This window comes from Suncus etruscus, chromosome 7 (genome assembly GCF_024139225.1).
Source record: "Suncus etruscus isolate mSunEtr1 chromosome 7, mSunEtr1.pri.cur, whole genome shotgun sequence".
Lineage (NCBI taxonomy): Eukaryota > Metazoa > Chordata > Mammalia > Eulipotyphla > Soricidae > Suncus > Suncus etruscus.
In genome coordinates this window covers 9,445,312-9,467,115 of record NC_064854.1, presented here as the reverse complement: position 1 = coordinate 9,467,115, position 21,804 = coordinate 9,445,312, and the positions used below count along the sequence as shown (strand labels likewise).

Below are 21,804 nucleotides of genomic sequence, written 5' to 3'. Positions count from 1 at the left end.
AAAATGTAACATGTTTGTATATCTAAGAAGAAGAGAGAGGGAAATGCCCACAGAATGAAAATGAGTATTCACCAGTCTTAAGTCTGTGAAGGCTCTGCTCTCACCAAAACACAAAGAATTCCAATAGTCGCACCACAAAAAGAGAAGGAGCCGCATTTGAAAATATATGGACAAAGAATTTCGGAAGAACACAGATGGCCTTTAGTACATGACACATAATTAATCACTGGAAAACGCAGAGCAAAACCTATGATAAGAAAACCTCTCAGTCAAGACTGAAGCAATACACAGCTGGCAGGGCATTTGCCTTGCATGTGGACAACCCAGGTTTGATCCCCAGTATTCCATAGAATTCCTCCAACCCCAAGCCTGCCAGGAGTAATTTCTGAGTGCAGAGGAGCCAGAAGTAACCTTTGAGCACTGCCAGTGCTGCCCGAAAGCAAAAAAGAAAAAGAAAAGGAAACTCTTCCCATCTCCTGGACTGACTAACTTAGTGGAAATGTGGAAATCAGAACCTTCAGGTATGATTGGTGGAATGCAAAATGATGCTGTCATTTCAGAAGAATGGTTTGATGTATCCACAAAATATTTGATGTTACTTGGCCAGAGTGATAGTACAGGAGAGAGGGCATTTGCCTTGCACATAGCCAGCCCGGGTTCAGTACCCAGCATCTCATAGGGTCCCTGGAGCCTGCCAAGAGTGATTGACGAGTGCACAGCCAGGAATAATCCCTGAACACTGCCTAGTATAACCCGCAAACAAACAAACAAAAACAACAAAAACATCAAGGATATAGGGTACTAAGGGCCAGGATTGGTAAGGACAGGCTATCTCGATGGACCACACCATGGTCACTTTGGAGGTGCCCTGTGTCTGCTGCACTGACCCTTCTTTCCTCTACAGTCTGCCTGGAGATTCTATGCTACGAACCTGTCACGCACTGATTTGCACTCCACGTGGCAGTACTATGAGCGTACGGTGACCGTGCCCATGTACAGGTATGCAGCCCGCATGTCTGTTCTTCCTCTTGTTTTCACTGAGGTTTCATTTCTCTGTTTTCTGAGCTGACGCACATTCAGAGGGGAGTTCTGTGTGATTTTTTTATTTTTATTTTTTATGTACTCTACAGCATTTATTGGTTTGGTTTTTTGTTTGGTAATGACACTCCCCTCTTTCTTTCTCTCTTGCTTTCATACTCTGATTTGCGGAGAAATCAGAGTCAATTGATTCTGGGTCAATGCTCCTTTCCTGACCCCTTTACTGGATGGTACACTTGCTCAGGAGGCAGAGGGGGACTCATCCCATTTTCCCAGCAGACCAAGCAAGGTCTTTGGGGGAAGATGTGTCGCAGACACAGTGAAGTGTTAGGGTCAAGGAGAATTGTGTCGACCCAGGATCCCTGCCGCAAAGTTGGAGAAATCAGTTCTCAGGGGTTTACTAGGTTTCAGTAAAGTCCTATTTTTCAGGGGGAAATATGGCTCGGAGTGGGGAAGCCTATATGCCCCATGCCTGTGAGGCTGTGGACTCCACCTACCCCCAGGATCTGCTGCTGGAGAGATGAAGCTGGGTTTTGACTTCCCTTCTGGGGTCTCCACTCCTGAGCCCTGGGTTCTTTGTGACCAAGTCTAAAGGGAGACAGGCCAGATTGTGCCCACCCACCCACTGCCCACCTCTGGGCTGGACGAAGCACCGGAGTGAGAAATCCTGGGTCTCCATTCAGCTGCCGGATTCTTTCAAGTGTTCCCTTAAGCCGTCCTTGCAATGCTGAGGCTTGGGTGCCCAGCAGACCAGACCTCATGCTAATTTTCTTTGTTCCTTTTTTTTTTTCTTCCCTTTTTCTATTTCTTTCTTTCTCTTATCCTGTCCTCTTTCAATGTTCTGTTCTTTCCCCTCTGTGTGTGTGTGTAACCCTCGAAAGCTCGCAACCTCAAACCTACGGGGCGTCCAGGTAGGAGGCATGGCCGAGCGTGTGTGTGGTGTGGTCCCCTTTGAACTGGCCTGATCCTGTCCAGTCCGGTCCACAGTACCGCCTGCCCGCCAGCCCTGCACTCCCGCCCGTCCTGTAACCCCCCCATCCCCAGATGTCAGGCCTCCCTGTCACCTGTGTATCCTGACCCGCCTGGAACAACTTGCTCACCTGTGTTTCCCCGTCAGCTGCTGCTTGTCCGCTCAAGTCCATCCCGGGTTCCCAGTTGTATTGCTCCTATTGCTCCCTGCCGCGACCGTCCATTGCCAGCTCCCTGCCTTGCCTCTGCCCCCTCCACACAGCCCCCTTAGTGAAAATGGGGACCCATGAAGGGTACCTCCAATCCGTTTATCTTGGGCCCCTTACTCTGCACTGGATCCCCTGTGGACCTCTAATCATCACTGTCTGGGGGATCTCTTAGATAGTGACATAGCTCTTCGAGGACCATTTACTCAGATAGGGATTTCTAGGTACTCCCAACACTGCAGAGATGGGGTACCCTCTCCCCAGTGACAGGAGAGCTTTTAATGCTGACCATCTCGATACACACACATACACCCCAGTATGTTCACCTCCTGCTGCTTGGGGACTCCGGACCCCAGAGCCCAGGTGGCAGTTATGGGGTGCAGCTCTCCTGTCTTCTGAGTCTGCTCCCAGGTTTCAGATGCTCTGGAGCAGGGGTCCTCAAACTTTTTAAACAGGGGGCCAGTTCACTGTCCCTCAGACCATTGGAGGGTCTGACTATAGTAAAAACAAAACTTATGAACGAATTCTTATGCACACTGCATATATCTTATTTTGCAATGAAGAAACAAAACAGATACAAATACAATATGTGGCCCGCGGGCCATAGTTTGAGGACCACTGCTCTGGAGGACCCCACTGCAGGCACTGAAAGGCTCCTAGGGGCCTGGGTGACTCGCGCCCCTTTTCTTCAGGCTCTCCAGATCGCTCATTGTCAGGATGTGTCCACGTCCTGGGTCTGGGGTCTTTTTCCTGTTGGCCCATCCAATAGTTCCCTCTTTTCTTTGTCCCAGGAAATGTCCATGTGAGCCCTGCCATTGGCTCTTGGGCCCCCAGGAAGTCACAGGGCATGTGTGTGTGGCCTCACAGGTGCACTGTCCAATGCTCCTCTGTGTCCCAGGCATGCCACCCATCTGGCTGAGGGCTGTCATCCGTGTCCCTACCCCTGGACCTGTGTGGGCAAGGGGGCTCTGGGTCTTTGTTCAGTGGGGGACTGAGGAGGGAGGTGGCCATTCCTGTCCTTGGCATGAGCCAATCGGAGCCTGATGGCCACCACTGTCACTAGGGTGGGGAACAATCTAGAAGAGGCATGGCTCCCATAGGCTCCCCACTTCTTCTGGGGTCCGGGGCACCAGGCGCCACTGGGCTGCACAGGAACCAGATGCCACATGTGTGGGGAGCAGGGGTGGGATGTGAGCAGAGCCCAGTACTGAGGAGAGCAAGGGACTGTGGGCCTAATGGTATCTGGGAAGAACAAAGTTGAGGAATGAGGATGAGGTACCAGACCTCACAGTGGGAGGGGGTGCTCTGCTGGCCTGGAGTCCTTTTGGAGGGGATGGAAGAAGCAACGACCCCCAGGAGGCCATCAAACGGCTGAGTGGTCCCCAGCTTGGGAAGACAGCAGAGACAGGGCTCAGAAGCTAGTGCTGTCTGGGGTCTCTGGGCTTGGTTTAGGAGGGCATTTGGGATTCAACAGGCTGAACAGGTCAGATGGATAAGATAAGCTAGGGCCTCATAATTGAAAAATGTCTCTTAAAGGGGAGAGGATCAAGGGGGCACAGGACTTCCTGCTGTCAGGGGCCCACAAAGTAGGACCTGTGATCCCAGAGCCTTGTGATTTGCAGACAGCTGCCAGGCCATTGAGGCTGGGACCAGGCGTTGAGTCAGCAGCGCCCCTGGAATTCAGCGCAGGGTTGAGGGTGCAGAGAAGGGTGATGCTGGTGGTAGGAGTGCTGGGAGGGTCCCAGCTTCTCTAGACGAACAGGCAGGGGTTCCCTCCTATGGGGGTGCCTTTGCTGATGTCTCCCTTCGCTAGCCCCCAACACCCCTCCCTGGCTTTGGCAGACAACAGTACCACAGAGAGAAATCTTGACCCTAGATAAGTTGGGGGTGTTGTGACTATAAGGCAAGACTCCCACTCTCTGCTGTGGCATGAGGGGAACCCCAGACCTGGTTGGAGTGCAGCTCAGAGGTTGCAGCTGGTGCCCAGGGCCCAGAGAGGAGCCAACCCAGGACACCTGGGTCTGCCTTGCTCTGGCTTCTGTCCTGTGCTGCTGGGTTGATGCTTCTCCTTCTCAACACAGACTGATTCCTCCTCTGAACCAGCTGGAGCTGCTCAGGAACCTCAAGAGCAAATCTGGACTCGCCTTCAGGTAGGCGCAGGGGTGGGGTGGGGTGGAGCATCAGTCAGTGGGGGAGAGGTCAGGGGATGGGATAGGAGGGTCATCGGTCAGTGGGAGAGAGGTCAGAGAATGGGATGGGGGGGTCATGGATAGGAGTGACCCTGAGCACGACCCATGTGGTGGAGGACACATTGCCCTGAGATTGTTCTGGGGTCCTGGTTGTGGTGGGCTGTGAGCATCTGTGAAGGGCTTCAATAGACAGGAATGGGGAAGAGAGTCTCCCAGACAGAGGGGTATGCAGTCAGAATTGAGGGTAGCTGTGCCCCAGAACTCGCAGCTCACCTGAATACCAGGACCCCTGAATCCAATTTTTTTTTGTTTTGGGGGGTCACACCGAGCAGCGCTCAGGGCTTACTCTTCTCTCTGCTCTCAGAAATTGCTCCTGGCAGGCCCATATGGGATGCTGGGGATCGAACCTGGGTTCGTTCCAGGTTGGCCACATGCAAGCAAATGCCCTACTGCTGTGCTATTTATTGCTCTGGCCCCTGAACCCAATTATTTTTTGTTTTGTTTGTTTTTTTGTTTTGGGGTCACACTCAGCAGCGCTCATGGGTTACCCCCAGCTCTATACTTAGGATTACTCCTAGCTGGCTCAAACCTGGGACAGCCACTTGCAAGGCAAACATCCTTCCTATGGCTCCAGCCCCTGAGCCCAATTCTGAGTGTCTCTATGAGCTTGGAGAAGCTGAAATCAATGTTTAGCAGCCTCAAGACCAGACCAGACCCACGGGGCTCACAGGGCTGTGGGAAGCAGGGACCACCTGAGGAACAGAGTATGGACCCAACTTAGGCTCCAGATGCTGGTATGTCTTAGTGTCTTCGACCCTGGGCCAGGGCCTGCCTCACTCTGGTTATGGAATGGACAAAGCTGTGAAGGGCAGGATGAGGATGGGTTTAGGGAGAGCACAAGAACTGGTAGGGAGACTAACAGGGGAGGCCGCGAATGGGAGGTGTCTGTGTGTGGGTGTTGAGGGGGGTCTCTGTGGCTCACTGTTTTGTGGGTGGGAGTGGGGTCTATGTGTGCATGGTCATGGTGTGGTGTGGTGTGGTGTGTGTGTGGCTGTGAATGTGGCTGCACTGGGTTTTTGTGGGGTTTTGTGGCTTCAGGGAGATGCTCATCATCCCCCTTTCTTTACAGGAAGGAGCCGCAGCCAGAGCCCTCCCCAAGGTCAGTGGCGCTGTGTGCACAGCTGGTGTCGTGTGCAGTGTACACAGGTGTTTCGGGGGAGCCAAGGGCTGCATGGGCCTGTGTGGAACCTGATGGTGATGTGGTTTAAATCACTTTTCTCTCTTCTGACCACCCTTGGGCCCCCATACGCAGCACCCACTGGCCTCTGCTTCAGGCTGGAGGGGAAGCCATGGGCCAGTCCTCAGGTGCGTCCCCGTCTCCAGGCTCCACCATCCCATGTCCCCAAGGGAGTGACACTGAGACCCCAAGAGGCCTAAGGCCTGCGCTGGGTTGTGGTCAGCGTGGTATGGTCCACAGGGGACCCAGGGAGGCTCCCTGATGGGGCTCAGCTGGTAGCTGTCCCTTTGCCCACCCTGGCACCTGGCCCTGGGGGCAGCAAACGTCTTGGTCATTTCACTGCTGTTTGAGGCTTCAGGCCTGAAGAGACTCATGTGCCCTCCAGAGTTTCCTTCTTAGGCCCCTCATCCCTCGCTCCCTCACTCTTTCCCTCACTCCCTCCTTCACTCACTCCTTCCCTTTTTCTTTCTCTTCTTCCCTCTCCCTCCCTCCCTCTCTCTCCTTCCTTCACTTTCCCTCCTTCCCTTTCTATCCCTCTTTCCCTCTTCCTCCCCTCCCACATTGGAATCTTGCCTGTCCCCAAGCACCATTAATTCCTTCACTAACTTTCTGGGCCCCCTTCCCTGCCGGCAGTCTTTGGGGTTCAGTGTCTGCGCCAGGTACAGGATGTAGGTGAGAACTGACAGGTAGGCGCCTCCCTGGGTCTCCAGAAACTTCCATAGTTTCCTCCCAAAGGCCCGCCCTGGAAAAGACCTGAGGACCTTGTCCAGAACTCCTGGTGCCTTCCATAAAACAGGGGTGACTTTCCAGGTTAGACCCTTGTCACCAAGAAGAATGGTTGGCTGATAGGTGAATAGGATGGGGTGCTCACTTGGCCTCTGGCCTTAGCTCAGTGGATGGCACCCCCTCTGTTCCAGGGTTTGTTCTGGGCAGGAAGTGCTGGTGTGGGTTCAAGGTTGTCTGCATGGTCAGTCACATGATGTCAGGATGTGACTTTTCCCTTTGCCCCAGAACTTTCCTTACCTTCCCCCAACCTCGTGCTGGGGCTGTCAGCAGTATGGGGTACACTGTGATGCCCTGGGCTTTGCCCATCAGTATCTGATTCCCCTGGGCAGGCAGCCACCTGCCCCCTTTGCCAGCCTGACTTCTGAGACTGCCCAAAGTTCAACTCAGCTATACCCAAGTCTGGGCATTTTCTTCATGTGGGTCATTTTCTTTGGTCTCATGGAGTCCAAGTTCTCGGCCATCATGTTTCTCTCAGCCTTAGGCTCTGGGATGTGTTTGGGCGGGTGTGGTATTGGGGGTCAGAGGCAGCTGACTGGGAATGGGACGGAACCATCTGTCCATTATCCTCTTTCCCCAGGGGAGGCGCTGCAGGTGGGAGCCTGGTTTGCCCATCTGAAGACCCTGGGAGGGCTGGTTGAGGTCTGCTCCAGGCCCAGTCTTATGTGTGCCCAGCGTGGCTGGCACCCAGGGGCTGGACAGCGACAGGGGCCCAGCTGTGACTCCCCAATGGATCCGGTGTCCTCAGTCAACACCACTGGCATATCTGGGTTACTTGGGCACAGTTTAAAAACTGCCACCTTAGGAATTGACAACAAGGAGCAGCCTTCTGGATCTGTCTTTGCTTGGTGTGTGGTGGGGCTGCTACAAGGGGCTTTGGGTAGGTGTGCTCTGCAGGGTGGGGTGATCCGACTGAGACTGTACCCCCCGCCCCATGCTGGGCCCAGCCGAGAGAGCCAAGGCCTCAGCTGGCTGGGCTTGGTGAAGCCGCGGTTGCTTTGTGAAACCAAACTGCACATTTTTCCCTCCCTAAAATGTGCACTTTCTGGAATCTAGTGCAGCTAACACAGCCTTTTGCAGGGGCCACAGCCCACGTATTATTTTTTTGTTGGCATGAATCTGGCAAAAAATAATACAGCGTTGAACACAGCGCCCCAGACATGGACTCTGGAAAGAAAAGGTATTTTTGGAGGAAATACCGAATTTTTTTTTCCTTTCTCCAAAAATAGGGACTGTTTTCTTTCCCAGGCCGGGGGAGCTCTGGGGGGCCCGGGTTGGGGGGCTTGCCCGCCCCCCACACACACACTGAGCGCGGTGCCCGGTTTCCCGTGCTAGCTCCCGGCTCTGCGGCCACACTAACTGCGCTCTCCTCGTTTTCAGTCCAGGCAGGCCGTGCAGCGAGTCCCTGTGTGGATGTTGCCCTGGACACTCTAGGTACCGCGTCGCGCCCCCGACGGCCACGCTGCACGCTCGCACCCGCCTCCCCATCCCACACACTCCCCGCTTCTGAGAGGATCTAGACCAGCCCCACCCCGGCCCCTCGCCCCCCCAATTCGGATTGGCTGCCTGGCCCCTCACGCGCCAGACCACTTCTTGGTGGGTGCAGCACACAGCTGGGCCCGTCCCTCCACTGAACCAAACTATGCTGAAGCTGGAGGGGGCCGGTCAGGGGCTCTGAGACCCTGTCCCGACTGGTGAGCCCCTTCTGGGGGGTATCTCACTTATTCAGCACCTTGGCTCTGTGCCTTACCTAGGACAGCTCCCCTGAGCCAGCAGCCAGGTATGGAGGTGCGGTCAAGCAGTTCTGTCCTGGCTTTGCGTGCCAGGCTCCACCCTCCGTCCTGACTGCAGGACCCAGAGGCCCTGGCCCCTGTCCCCGCGCAGACCTGGTTCGGGTGAACGAGAAACAGGCAGTGCAGGACATGGCTGCCCCCTCCCCGCTCTGACCCCCCTGCTGCTGGGTGTGTGGGAGCATCTATCCTGCTTGCTCTGGTCCCCTTCCTGCCCTCACGGTGCCAGCCGCACCGTCCGTCCGTCCGTCCGTCCGTCCTCCACTGTGTGCATGTGTCACGCTGGCCCTTGGACATGCTCGAGCCAAGGCGGGTCTGGGGAGGGGCCGTGCCCCTAGGGAGGAGCATGCTGGCACCTCTGCACGGGCGCATGCTCCAGATCCTGCACTGAGGGGCCAGAGGGCCACCTCCCACCCCCCACCCCGCTGCCTGTGTGTGCCCCAAGATCGATGCTTACAGGGACGGCTGAGCTCCAGGATGGGAGACGATGTTGGGGGCCCTGGCTCAGGCTGCCTTGCTTGCCCAGACTTTGTGTCTGGGTGCTCCTGGTCACACGCTGGCCCCGAGAGTCAGGGGGGGGTGGTGAGGCTGCTCGGGCTCTGCTCCTGGGTTGGCCTGTCTTCCTATGGATGTGGCCCCGCCACTGTGCTGGGCCACCTGTAGACAGGGCTTTGGCCATGAGAGTGCCTTTCCCGTGTGTGCCCATGTAGCCTTAGTGACAAGTGGGGCTGAGAAGCTGGACCTTGGCATTGGACCCCCACACCTTCCCTGTTCCCAAGAAGAGGCCACAAACTGTCCTTTTGTGCACGCAACAGGGAAACCCATCATTGTTTCCGCCTTTGGCACAGAGGCAGGGACTCCCTTCAGATCTGCAAGGTGCCGGCTGTCAGGGACTCTGGACTGGGCAGCTTGGGTGACTGGGTAGGACATGAGAGGACCAGGGTCCAGAGCTCCCTGACTGTCCTCCTGCTTACTAATGCCACAGTCCTGCCTGGGGCTCAGGTCTGGGGACTTACGCTCTTGGATGAGCAGGTCTCCGGGAATTCCCAGGCTCCCTGCTGGTTGCACTCATCTCCTCTGATGGAAACAGGAAACAACTTGAGTCCCCTCACCAGCTGTGGGGCACCCATCCACCCCCTGTCCCCACTAGCAGTTAGCAGGTACCGTCCTAAAAAGCTATTCCGAAATGCGAACAGCGTGACCAGTTGCTGGGACCAAGGTCCTCTGTGCACTAGAGACAGCCTGAGTGAGGAGGTGCATAAGGAGAGTATTTTCCTGCCCCCAATGGTGCATATGATGAAGAGGAGTCCACAGAGGAAGGGAATGTTCTGGAAGTGGGAAGTGTGGCCAAGAGAGCCAGCTGGGCTCGGATGTGGCCACTCAGACTGCTCCTAGCACTTCGTCTTCTGGTTGATCTGACACATCGAGCCCCCCCACCCCAGCCAGATCTTTTCTCCAGAGATACCCGTGTCTGGCATCGGGTCCCACTAGGTGGCCACACACCCTTCCCTGATGGATGCCTTACAAGGCCATTTATCATAGAAACTTCTTCCTATTAAGCTCCTGTAAAAATTGGGTGCTAGTCCCAGCAGAAATTTCTCGTCTCAGCAGCATCCGTGATGTTGGGGGTTTGGGGACAACCAGTGCCCTAAGGTGTCCTGGCTCTGTCCTCTGCACCAGGCTCTCCTTCTGAGGCTGTTCAGATATCTCAGCTGTGGGTTTTGGTTGGGGCTAATGCAGGGAGGCCACATCACTGGCCTCGAGGGCACCCAACAGCTGCTCCACATGGGACAACCCAGGGCCAGCTCAGAGCCATTTGGGGGCTGGTCTGCGGCCCTGTGTGGCCACACAGAGCCCAGGTCCACCTTCCTGAGCCAACACAGCAGGTCTCCATAGCCCCAGCTCCATGTTGAGGTTCAGAGGGTGTGAAAACTGGTCTGGGGCATCAAGGCCTGTGTCCAGGAATTACGTGGGACCCGCAGAGCTGGGATACATAACACAGTGGCGCTTCCCCAAGTCTGGAGTCTCAACTCCAGTGTTGAGGCTTGCTCATGGCCGCCAGTGCAATTCTGGTCAAAGTCTGAGAAGCAGACAAAGAGACACCCCAAGTTGGCTGGGTCAATTAGGGACCGCATGTCCTGATGTTCCTCCTTGTGCTTCATCGAAGGGTCCCATGGGGGCCACCCTCATCTCATCCCCCTCCCTCAGGCCCTGGGCTGGGGACTGCTCATGGAGATGGACACAGGCCACTACCAAAGTGATTTAAGAGCCACTCACATCACCTGCTGGCCACACAGAACTCCTGAGTGTTGGTCGGGCCTGTGCTTGGTTCACACAGTCCCTGTTGGTCCTCTCTCCCCGCCACCGTGGCCACTGGCCTCCTCCGGTTGCTGTCCCCCTTTCTTCCATGGGGACCATGTCCGTCTGGAGCGGACGCCTGTGTCCGTGTCCCCAGTGACCTTCTTGCTGTCTCTCTGTGTGTCCGTCTGTCTGTCTGTTCTTGCTGGAGCAGCCAGAAGGTCAGTTTGAAAGATCGTGTCTTCTCCAGCCCCCGCGGTGTGGCCGCCAAGGGGAAGGGGTCCCCGCAGGCCCCGACCGTGCGGCGTTCGCCCAGCGCGGACCCCAGTCTGGAGGACAGTCCCAGCAAGGTGCCCAAGAGCTGGAGTTTCGGGGACCGCAGCCGGGCTCGCCAGGCCTTTCGTATCAAAGGTGCAGCTTCTCGCCAGAACTCGGAAGGTGGGTCAGCAATGCCATCATCTCCTACCTTCTGGGGACCACCACCACCCCACGCCACCCTTGACCCTCTGGAACCTGCAGTGGCCCAGAAAGGACCAGAGCTTAGCACAGCAGGGAGGGTGTTTGCCTTGCATGCAGTCGACCCAGGTTCCATCCCCAGCATCTCATGTGGTCCTCCAAACCTGTCATGAGTGATTCCTGAGCACAGAGCCCAGAGTAAGCCCTGAACACCTCCAAGTGTGGCCCAAAACAAACAAACAAAAAAAGAAGGAAAAGAAAAATTTCAGTCACAGAGCAAGCACCCCTCTGACATGAGGACTCTTTCCACCCCACATCCGGCTGGCTGTCCCAACAGATTGCCACCACCCTGCTGGCTGGACGTCCCCTAGGAAAGGGGCAGCCTGCCTGTCTGAGCAGGTACACCCCCAGGTGCCTTAATAGAAACAGATGACACCTGTTCTTGCCATGGACAGTCCCTGCATCTGCCATTCCACAGGGCTGTCCCTTGAAACCTGTGAGTAGCCACTCCCACATGCTGGGCAGACCCTGGTCCCCTCCACTCTCAGAGAGCACCTTTGTGGGGACAAAGGAACAGGTGACTCGAGTGGCCTCTCTAAGAGCCATGTCTCCTCCCAGAAGCCAGTCTTCCCGGGGAGGACATCGTGGATGACAGGAGCTGTAACTGCGAGTTTGTGACCGAAGACCTGACTCCGGGTCTCAAAGTCAGCATCCGGGCCGTGTGGTGAGCCAGGCGCCAGCAGCAGAGGCGCCGTCGCTGTCCCCTCCCTACCACCGTCCATGTGGCCCTGGACTCCTCGTGGCACAGATGAGTGGGCATCCAGGCTAGAGTAAACCAGGCCTGAGACAGGGTCAGGAGGGGGGGACAAGCTCGCCAGTGGTTGATGTGGCTTTGCTGAGGCCTCCCTGTCCCTGTAGTGTCATGCGTTTCCTGGTGTCGAAGAGGAAATTCAAGGAGAGCCTGCGGCCCTACGATGTGATGGATGTGATAGAGCAGTACTCGGCTGGACATCTGGACATGCTGGCCCGCATCAAAAATCTGCAATCCAGGCAAGAGCCCTTCCCTGCTGGCCCAGTCACACCCACGGTGTCCATCCCACTGGCCCTTTGGACCAGGATAGGAGGACACAGTGCCGGGGCTTGCAGGCACCCAGCAGAACTGGGCAGTGGGCAGTCAGTTGGCACGGTGCCCCCCGGGCCACCCTCTCCACACCTCCCCACACAGCACCTGTGACCGTCCCCTGTGTGTATCCCTGTGTGTCCCCTGGGGTCTGTCTGTGTCCCCAGTTGTTCTGTCTTCTGTCTTCCCCTGCCCATGCTGCACTGGACTGGTGTGTCTGTGTCTGTTCACTTGCTGTGGGGGGAGGCATGGATATCGTGTGCATGTGTGTGATCCAGGGAAACTATGACTCTGTGAGTGTCTCTCTGAATGCATGCACGCACACAGGTCTCTGCTGTCTACATGAGTGCAGGACAGGCATCTCTAAACATCATGGTTCGTGCCCACACACATCGTGTGCTGCTACCATGCATGCATGTGTGTGCATGTTGTCATGTGTGTTAGTGTCAGTAGGTGGACCTTGTGCTGAGGAATGAGAGGGGCTGGCACCCACAAAGTCCCCATTTACACGTGTCCTCACCTTTCTTTCCTTCCTTCCATCATTCCTTCCTTCCCCCTTTCCTTCCTTCTCTCCTTCCCTCCCTTCTTCCCTCCTTCCTTCCCTCCTTCCCTCCTTCCTTCCTTCCCTCCTTCCCTCCTTCCTTCCTTCCTTCCCTCCCTCCCTCCTTCCTTCCTTCCTTCCTTCCTTCCTTCCCTCCCTCCCTCCCTCCTTCCCTCCCTCCTTCCTTCCTTCCTTCCTTCCTTCCTTCCTTCCTTCCTTCCTTCCTTCCTTCCTTCCTTCCTTCCTTCCTTCCTTCCTTCCTTCCCTCCCTCCTTCCTTCCTTCCTTCCTTCCTTCCTTCCTTCCTTCCTTCCTTCCTTCCTCCTTCCTTTCTTCCTGGAAGGGCCTTGTCCAGCCTCCAACCTCCCATATGCCAACATGGCCCTGCTCACCCCTCTCCATCCTCATGGTTGGTTTGTTGTCTTGCACCTGCCTTATGTGTGTAAAACACTAGTGAGCCTATTAGAATCAGGAATTCTTGTCATATGGCAGAACATGTGATGGCACGTAGAGCTGAGACAAACTCATTCCCACATAGGGGGCGTGAGTCCAGACGTGTACGTCCCAGACCTCCCACTTGTGTGCGCATATAGTACATGTGCTCACATGTATCACACCACACACACGCACACATGTCATGCTCCACACACACACATAAGTATACGTGTGCAAAACCACTTGAGTATTGTATGCACCAAACACTACCACATGTGCATAACTCCCTGTATGCTTGCGTGCACTAGCTTCCATCTCAGGCACGCGTGCTCTATTGCTCAGAGGTCACAGGGCTGACACCTGGCCAGACCCTCACATGTGACCACCGAGGTATCTGATTTGCACAGGAGTGTCCTGGGGTTGGTCCAGCTTGTTTCTGTCAGGAGCCATGTCTTCACTCAGAAAGTCAGTTGGGGGCAGGAGCGATAGCACAGTGGGAGGGCATTTATTTGTCTTCCACGCAGCTGTCCCAGGTTCGATCCCTGGCATTCCATATGGTCCCCAAGCCTGCCAGGCGTGATTTCTTAGTGCAGAGCCAGGGGTAAGCCCTGACCGCTGCCAGTTGTGCCCCCAAGACCAAAATAAGGAAAAGAAAAAGTCAGTTGCCTGATTTGGTGCCTTCCCTTCTAGACTTGGGTACCAGGGTGGGGCTGTGTGAACCAGAAGTGGTCAGTACTTTCCTGAACAGAGACAAGGGCAGCAAGACTTCCCTGGGGTCAGACTATATGGAGGTCACTGGAGCAGTTTCTTCCATAGATTTGAACCATGCCACTGTTCATGCAAACAGACCTGTGTGTACAATTATGAACAAGTAGGTATGCTTCTGAGCACTCATGTCACCATATATGCATTTGATCAGATATGTGTGTGAGAAAGAGTACGTGAGTATTCATGCCTGAACAAGCACCTATGTGCGTGTGCGAGTGTCTCTGAGCAAACGAGCAGACAAGAGCTGGAGTGCTGGCGTGGCTGTGACTGCCGCGTGATTGTGAACCAGTTGTGATGAGCACAGGCAGGCTTGCGATCTGTGTACGTGGGCCTCAGAAGCTGCCTGAGAAGTTGCGTGTGCCTAGCGTGTTACTTGCACATCCAGAACATGTGCTCTGCCTCAGGATCTGTTTCTGCTCCCAGAGCCCTATGTCCTCATGCCTTTGTTGCCCCTTTCTGGAAGCCATCTGCCAGCGTCTACAGGGCCCCCTATATGGCTCTTCACGGGCATTAGTACCTGGGCATTGGGCCTGGAGTGCGGGGCTGACCGGGGAGGTGGAGTAGTCCTGGGTGGTTTAGTGTCTCCGTGTCAACCAGCTCCGTCCCTGTGGCTCCTAGCTGCCTCCCTTCTGTGTTGCTCTGATTTGTTTGTTGGTGTCTCTCTTCTCGTTCCCTCTGCCAGGATAGATATGATTGTGGGTCCCCCACCCCCTTCAACTCCCCGGCACAAGAAGTACCCCACCAAAGGACCCACGGCCCCTCCGAGAGAGTCGCCTCAGTACTCTCCTAGGTTCGGACTTTCTGTTTCACAGCCAGTTCCTTTTCCCCAGATCACATGACGGCAGCCCCGCTTTTCTTCCCTGGCCAAGGGTTTGGAGGAGATGCCCCAGGGGCAGGCAGGGTGCCTGGACTGAGCCCCTCAGGGCCAGGAGGCTCTGCAAGAAGAGGGGAGCCCCAACATTCCCAACAGGATCAAACACAGGGTCTTAGGGGCAGAGTGATAGCACAGCGGGTAGGGTTTGCCTTGCATGCGGCCAACCTGGGTTTGATCTTTGGCATTCTATATGGTCCCCTGAGCACTGCCAGGAGTGACTCCTGAACACAGAGCAGGAGTAACCCCTGAGCACAGCTGGGTGTGGATCAAAACAAACAAAAAACCTCAAACATGGGCCCGGAGAGATAGCACAGCGGCGTTTGCCTTGCAAGCAGCTGATGCAGGACCAAAGGTGGTTGGTTCGAATCCCGGTGTCCCATATGGTCCCCCGTGCCTGCCAGGAGCTATTTCTGAGCAGACAGCCAGAAGTAACCCCTGAGCACCGCTGGGTGTGGCCCAAAAACCAAAAAACCAAAAAAAAAAAACAAAACATAGTTTGTGGGTGGGTGGGTGGATTCTGGAGTGATAGTACAGCAGTAGGATATTTGCCTTGCACGTAGCCAACACAGGACGGACCTGGGTTTGATCCCCAGCATCCCATATGGTCCCCCGAGCCAAACAAACAAGGGGTCCCATGGATGGTCATGCCTCATTCCCTGGGACCAGACAGTTTCTGGGTCAACACCACACTCCAGATGCTCTGCTCCTGGTGCCGGAGCGACAGCACAGTGGGGCGGGTGTTTGCCTTGCACCTGACCAACCCAGATTTGATTCCTGGCATCTCATAGGGTTTCTTGAGCCCACCAGGAATAATTTCTGAGTGCAGAGCCAGGAATAACCCTGAGCACCATTGGGTGTGAAGCAAACAAACAAAAAAGCTCTGGGTCATGTGCTGAGGAACTATGGGGGTTCAGGTCCTCCTGAGTGTGGGGGCCCCAGCACACTGGACCTCCACCCACTAGGGAAGCAGGAGAAGGCAGAAGGGCCTGCAGCCCTAGGTAGTGTTGGCAGGACCAGTTCTGAGGGATGTTGTGAAGACCCATCCCCAGCTCTGGGCATTGCTGCAGGTGACCTGTTGGAAGCCTCTTGCCTCCTGGACAGACTCTTGAGGGGCCACAGCAGCCCCACAGTACCCTCCCCAACCCAGCACACCCAGGCGGTGCCGTCATGTGGCAGCGGGGAAGGCACTGAGCCCTATGCTTTGACTGTGCACCCGGAAATATAGGACCCCACTCTTCCCCATTTCCCACTGGCATCTGCCTGGTGCCCGATGCTCTCCTGCACCCCTCTGCCCCCGCCCTGCTTGCATGTGGAAAGCATGAAGCTCTGTGCATGAGGTGGTTGACAAGAGCCTGCACCCTCTTCTGCTTCATGCAGCAGAAGGGGAAGCCACCCCTTGACTCCTCACCCACGGGGAGGCAGATGGGCAGGGGGGAAAGATGACCTCACGGGTCCACACGCCTGCACCCCAAACTTCCTTGGTGATGAGAGATGAGAGAGCTGTCCCTGAGTCTGCAGCCAACTGCTGACTAACAACTCAGGGAGCCTGCAAGTTCCTGCAGCTCTGCCTGCAGGCTTCCCTGGATGACAACCCATCACCATTCTCTTCTTGTTGGTCTCTCTGGCCCGTGTGTGGCTCATTTGAGACCAGCTTAGCTGTGTTCAGCACCGACACCCATGTAACACACACATGCACACGGACATGTGTGACCACACAAACCAGGACAGATGTTGCATGTACACACGGTAGGAGCAGACACTCAGCTATGCAGATTCATCTTGTACCAGCATCTAGATGGCAGCCGGTTTTGGTAAAGCTCAGACACAGATATTACATTTGCTCAGGTCTCCACATTCTTGCGTCTCATGGGCCCATGTCAGTAGAGACACAGAAATGCACATTCCTGAACTCCTGGTGGATACACATGTTGGTGTGTTCATGCTAGCACATGTTAGAAACATGGGTGCATGTGTGTGTTCTCTGGAAGCACACAGGTATATTCACACACATGTCTGCGCATCTTTACTCGCTGGTGGGATTACATGCATGGATATCCCCACATGTGTGTACATATCTCATATGTGCAAGCACAAACAGGCACTCATATGGGGAGCCACACATGTGTTCATGTGTGTGCAGAAGTGGTAGTAAAACACACATGGATGTGTAACACTGGTCAGCATGTGTGTGTGTGTGTGTGTGCGCGCAGTAGGGCACTGGGTTCTCTGGTGGCTATATTGTTCTACTGTCATGTCTGCCATGTTGGTGTCTGTCTCCCCCACCCTGCATGGAGCTTCCACCTTCTGCCTCTGTGGTCCCTGCCACAGACATTCAACTAACCCAGCACAGCCAGTCTTTCCTCAGTGACACATTACGTGGGGGAAAATGGTCAGTGGGTCAGGGGCTGGAGTGATAGTACAGTGGGAAGGGCATTTGCCTTGCATGCAGCTGACCCAGGTTCAATCCCCAGCATCCTGTATGGTCCCCTGAGCCTATCAGGAGTGATTCCTGTGCACAGAGCCAGGAGTGACCCCTGAGCACCAAAGGGCATGGTCCCAAATAAAAGTGGGGTCCGGGTGAGGGGTCTGGGTGGATGATGGGGGCTGGGGAACATTGGCTTCAGAAATTCTCTTTATTCGGGGCTGGAGCAATAGTACAGATGACAGTGCATTTGTCTTGCACTCAACCGACCCGGGTTGGATCCCCAACATCCCATACGGTCCCCCGAGCCTGCTAGGAGTGATTTCTGAGTGCAGAGCCAGGAGTAACCCCTGAGCGCTGCCGGATGTGGCTCAAAACCAAATATATATATATACTCAATGTGTCATTTTCCTGGGGTACAGTGAACAGAGTGCCCAGGGCATCGGAGCAGGTGAGCAGGTGCCCGGAGTCTATCTGTCCTGGCCATCTGCTCTCCCCTAAGAGCTCTAGGCTCTCCGGGAGCCTGGATCTGGGTGACTATGGCCTGGCTCAAGAATTGGGGGGGGGGTCCTCAGCCCAGTCATGCCCTCCTGAGCTCATGCTGGGGCGGGGTCTCTCCCCCGCAGAGTGGACCAGATCGTGGGTCGAGGCCCAGCCCTCACAGACAAGGACCGCACTAAGGGCCCTGCCGAAGCGGAGCTGCCGGAAGACCCCAGCATGATGGGCCGTCTGGGCAAGGTGGAGAAGCAGGTGGGTCCTTCTAGGGCTGCCCTGATGGGTGGATGGGGACCAGCACCAGCCACAGCAGGCTTTACCTGGTGCCCCACGGCCAGCACTCCCAGTCCTTGAACCATAGTGCTGGGGCCGGAGAGATGGCCCAGTGTGTAGGGCGTTTGCCTTGCATGGGGCCGACCTGTGATGGACCTGGTTTTGATTCCCAGCCCCCCATATGGTCCCCGAGCCTACCAGAGCCAAGAGTAATCCCTGAGCACTGCCTGGTGTAACCCCAAAATGTTTCTTAAAAAATGGGGGTCAGAGAGATAGCACAGCGGTAGGGCATTTGCCTTGCATGCAGCTGATCCAGGAGGACCCCGGTTTGATTCCCAGCATCCCATATGATCCCCCAGAGTTTCAGGGGCGATTCCTGAGTGCAGAGCCAGGAATAATCCCTGAGCGCCACTAGGTGTGGTCCAGAAACCAATCATTCAATAAAGTTTAAAAAATAATAAAAAGAATCACAGTGCTGGGTGCAAGCTGACCCCAAACCCCCCTTTGCAGGTCTTGTCCATGGAGAAGAAGCTGGATTTCCTGGTGAACATTTACATGCAGCGTACCGGCGTACCCCCCACGGAGACCGAGGCCTATTTTGGGGCCAAGGAGCCAGAGCCGGCCCCCCCTTATCACAGCCCGGAGGACAGCCGGGACCACGGCAGGAACGGCTGCATTGTCAAGCTCGTGCGCTCCACCAGCTCGGGGGGCCAGAAGAACTTCTCAGCGCCGCCCGCCCAGTGCCCGCCCTCCACCTCGTGGCAGCACTGCCATACCCGCTCGGGCCCTGGGGTCTCCCCCGTGGGTGACCCTGGCTCCCTAGTGCGGATCCCACCCCCACCAGCCCACGAGCGATCCCTGTCGGCCTACAGCGCGGGGGCGCGGGCCAGTGCTGAGTTCCCACGACACGAGGACTTGCCGACCAGCCGGGGCCCTGAGGCAGGCCTGCGGGGCAGTGACACGTCCATCTCCATCCCATCCGTGGACCACGAAGAACTGGAACGTTCCTTCAGCGGCTTCAGCATCTCCCAGTCCAAGGAGAACCTAGATGCGCTGGCCAGCAACTACCCGGCTGTGGCCCCCTGCGCCAAGGTGCGCCCCTACATCGCAGAGGGCGAGTCGGACACGGACTCGGACCTGTGCACGCCCTGTGGGCCCCCTCCTCGCTCTGCCACTGGGGACGGTCCCTTCGGGGATGTGGGCTGGGCCCGGAAATGAGGCGGTTTATCCAGCTGTACATGCAAGAGTTTCTGTGAGGACCATTTGGGGCCCTTTTCTGGTTGACGAAGACAGGCCCCTGGGTGCAAAATGGGCCCCTGTCTGCTGGGAATCGGTGAAGCTCTCTCTTAGAGGGGGCTTCAGTGCCAGTACTGTGTGGCAGCCAGGTGGAGAGGTTGCTTCAGATGGCAGAGGACTGGCCCCTTGAGGAGCAGGGCAGGGGTTTCTGTCTACATTGGAGGCCACAGTCCTGAACTGGCCATCTGGTCCTCCATTCCTTTCCTGCTGGTGGTTGGGTAGAGCTTTAGGGCAGACTTCCAGCCTCCCACCCCTTGATTCTTGGGACTGCCAAGTCCAGGGGAACCCTCATATCCCCCCCTTGCTCTTGGTGACAACCATGTTCCACAGGATTCTGAAAAGGATTAGATAGGACATCTAGGATGGCTTCCTTGGCCATGTCCACATCATTATGACAGCCAGGCCAGTAGAATAGCAGTGGGGTTGGGGAACATCTAGAGTGGGACCATCTCCAGAGTCTGGAGGTCACTGTCCCGTGAAATGTCTCTATGACCCCCTACACCAACTTTCCACTGAGAACCAGGCTTTGCTCTGCCCTCCTGGGCCCCTGGCTGAGGGTTTCAGCCCGCACAGTGCAGAAGAAAAAGTTGGGGGCAAGGACAGGCAAGAACAGATACAGACATGTCTGTGAGGGGCCCAGCTGGACAGAGAGTGAGCCACAGTCCACAGTGTCCTCAGGAGGGACTGTCCTGGGTGCTGGGGGCAAGCTCAGAGCAGCTGTGGCTGGTCCCAGCCCTGGTGTTCAGGCACCTTTGGGAGTTGCCTCTACTGCCCTGGTCAGCTCCCTCCCTCCACCACCCCTTGCCAGCAGCTTGTCCAAAGGGTCCCCAGGGAGACAGGCCCACTCTTATGGTTAGGAGCTGAGGGCCATGTCCTGTACCCCTCAGTTTTTGGAGCCAGATTCCTTCCAGCCATGACATGTGGTCATTGCTGTGGCTCTACTAGTTACTCAGCGAAGTGGGGTCACTTAAGCACCCCAAGGGGAGGAGCAACAGCCACTGGAGGTCCTAGGCAGGGCACCCGGACCGAGGTCCTCCCACACCCTCCAGGGAAGCCTGTCCCCGGACACCGACTCTAGCCCTGATCCATGGCCAGGGTTGTCTGGCCCAGTCACCAGCAACTCGAGGCCTTTGTCGCCTCCTGGCCCCACCCAGTCCCGGACAAAAGTCACCCCCATCCCAAGGCGGGGCCCTGGGTCCTTTGCTTTAGAGAATTGTGGCCTGAGCTCTCTCAAGCCCTCAGATTCACAGCATGTGGCCATAACCAGACCAGAGCACGTGTCTCATAGCTCTCCTGCCAATACACACACGAATACATACATGTGTTTCCCACCTGCACATATGCCCCATAGGTTTGTGCTGGTTCTGGCCCTACAGTAGAGAGCTGGGAGAATTAGGGGTCAGGGGCACGTGTGGCCTGGGTGTCCAGTTGGAGGCCACAGATAGTGACCCACTCCCTCCTCAGCCACCGCACAGTCCTGGCCCAAGTAGGATTCCTCCATCCTTCGGTTCAGCCTCTGTGGTGTCCAGGTCCACAGAGGGGGTCCCTCACATCCCCATGAGGGACTCTGAATCCAGTGCTTCTGTGGCTACTCTGATCAGGGCCAGGAGTAGGGTCCAGGTGTGTCACCCTTCCAGGAGCATCTTCCCCCCGTTTGATTTGCCATCTGCACCCGAAGTGTGCTAGTTGGTCTCAAAGGCACCATTCTGGAGGTACAAGATGCAGCCGAGCCCCCTCCCCATGCATGTCTTCCTCACCCTTGGGTGGGGCAGGGGGCACGTAGGGGTGTGTGCAGCTCCTCGGAGTGCTCCTGCAGCCCAGAGATAGGCTCCCTGTGCTCCTCGAAGGTGTGAGGTAGAACCAGGATGGCTTCCTGAAGATGGTATAGGGTTTGGGCCTCCTTCCTGAGGCCTGGAAGTAACCAAGTTGGGAAGTGGGGGATGGCGCCACTCCTGGGTCTGATGAATCTAGAAGGGCAGAGGCCAGGTGTCCCCTTTGAAAGAACTGGACAGGGCATGCAAAGGAGGTGGCCCTGTGTGTGGGTTCTAGTAAGGGTCTCAAGGCCCTGCTGGGGCTGGCTGGGTCCAGGTTTTCCAGGAGGGCAGTGCCCCCTACTGTACCCACATCCAGCTGGGAACCCCACACAAACTACACCCACATCTAGCCAGGCCCCCCACTGTACCCACATGCAGCTGTATGTGGATTCCAGACACAATGTTCGCACATCTGGCTGGGGCTCGCAAAGCTCTTGCCTTAAAGTCTATTGTTAGCAGAAACTTTCCAAGGTCACTGCTCTCTCCTTGGCATCTGGGTCACCATGGTGCCCCTGCCTCCACTTCTAGCCAGGACTGGGCCTGGTGGAGCTGGGGCACCAGGTGGATACTGCCAGGGTCGAAAGCTCCATTCCCTGGCCCCCCCTGTGGCCGAGGCAATCCCTCCCCGTGCCATCGCCTTGGCTGTCTGCACTTTGTTCATGCTCCAAAGAACCCTCGAATGCCTTTGGTACTGGCTCCGCTCTGTCCCTCTGCCCATGAGACTGGCCTCCTTGAGGGTCATGCCTCGGCACTGCCTGTTTTCCAGGGGCAACCGATGCCCGGGGCCAGCACCCACCTGTG

At 56.2% G+C, this 21,804-nt stretch overlaps 1 protein-coding gene across 10 annotated transcripts in view; it reads left to right on the top strand.

The window, feature by feature from the left end:
• The window catches only part of KCNQ2 (potassium voltage-gated channel subfamily Q member 2), a 36,392-nt gene extending 16,165 nt beyond the window's left edge, over nt 1-20,227 (top strand). The window contains exons 8-18 of one of the 10 annotated variants that reach the window (XM_049777129.1): nt 905-999; nt 1,920-1,949; nt 4,295-4,363; nt 5,532-5,561; nt 7,803-7,856; nt 10,761-10,948; nt 11,585-11,690; nt 11,885-12,016; nt 14,512-14,619; nt 17,752-17,875; nt 18,404-20,227. In XM_049777129.1, the coding sequence (XP_049633086.1) occupies nt 905-999; nt 1,920-1,949; nt 4,295-4,363; nt 5,532-5,561; nt 7,803-7,856; nt 10,761-10,948; nt 11,585-11,690; nt 11,885-12,016; nt 14,512-14,619; nt 17,752-17,875; nt 18,404-19,111 (1,644 nt within the window). In that variant the 3' untranslated portion in view covers nt 19,112-20,227. Of the gene's footprint in view, nt 1-904; nt 1,000-1,919; nt 1,950-4,294; nt 4,364-5,531; nt 5,562-7,802; nt 7,857-10,724; nt 10,949-11,584; nt 11,691-11,884; nt 12,017-14,511; nt 14,620-17,751; nt 17,876-18,403 lie in introns of all 10 variants that reach the window. The other 9 variants (XM_049777127.1, XM_049777128.1, XM_049777132.1 and 6 more) reach the window with 9 other exon arrangements.
• The last annotated feature ends 1,577 nt before the right edge of the window (nt 20,228-21,804 follow it).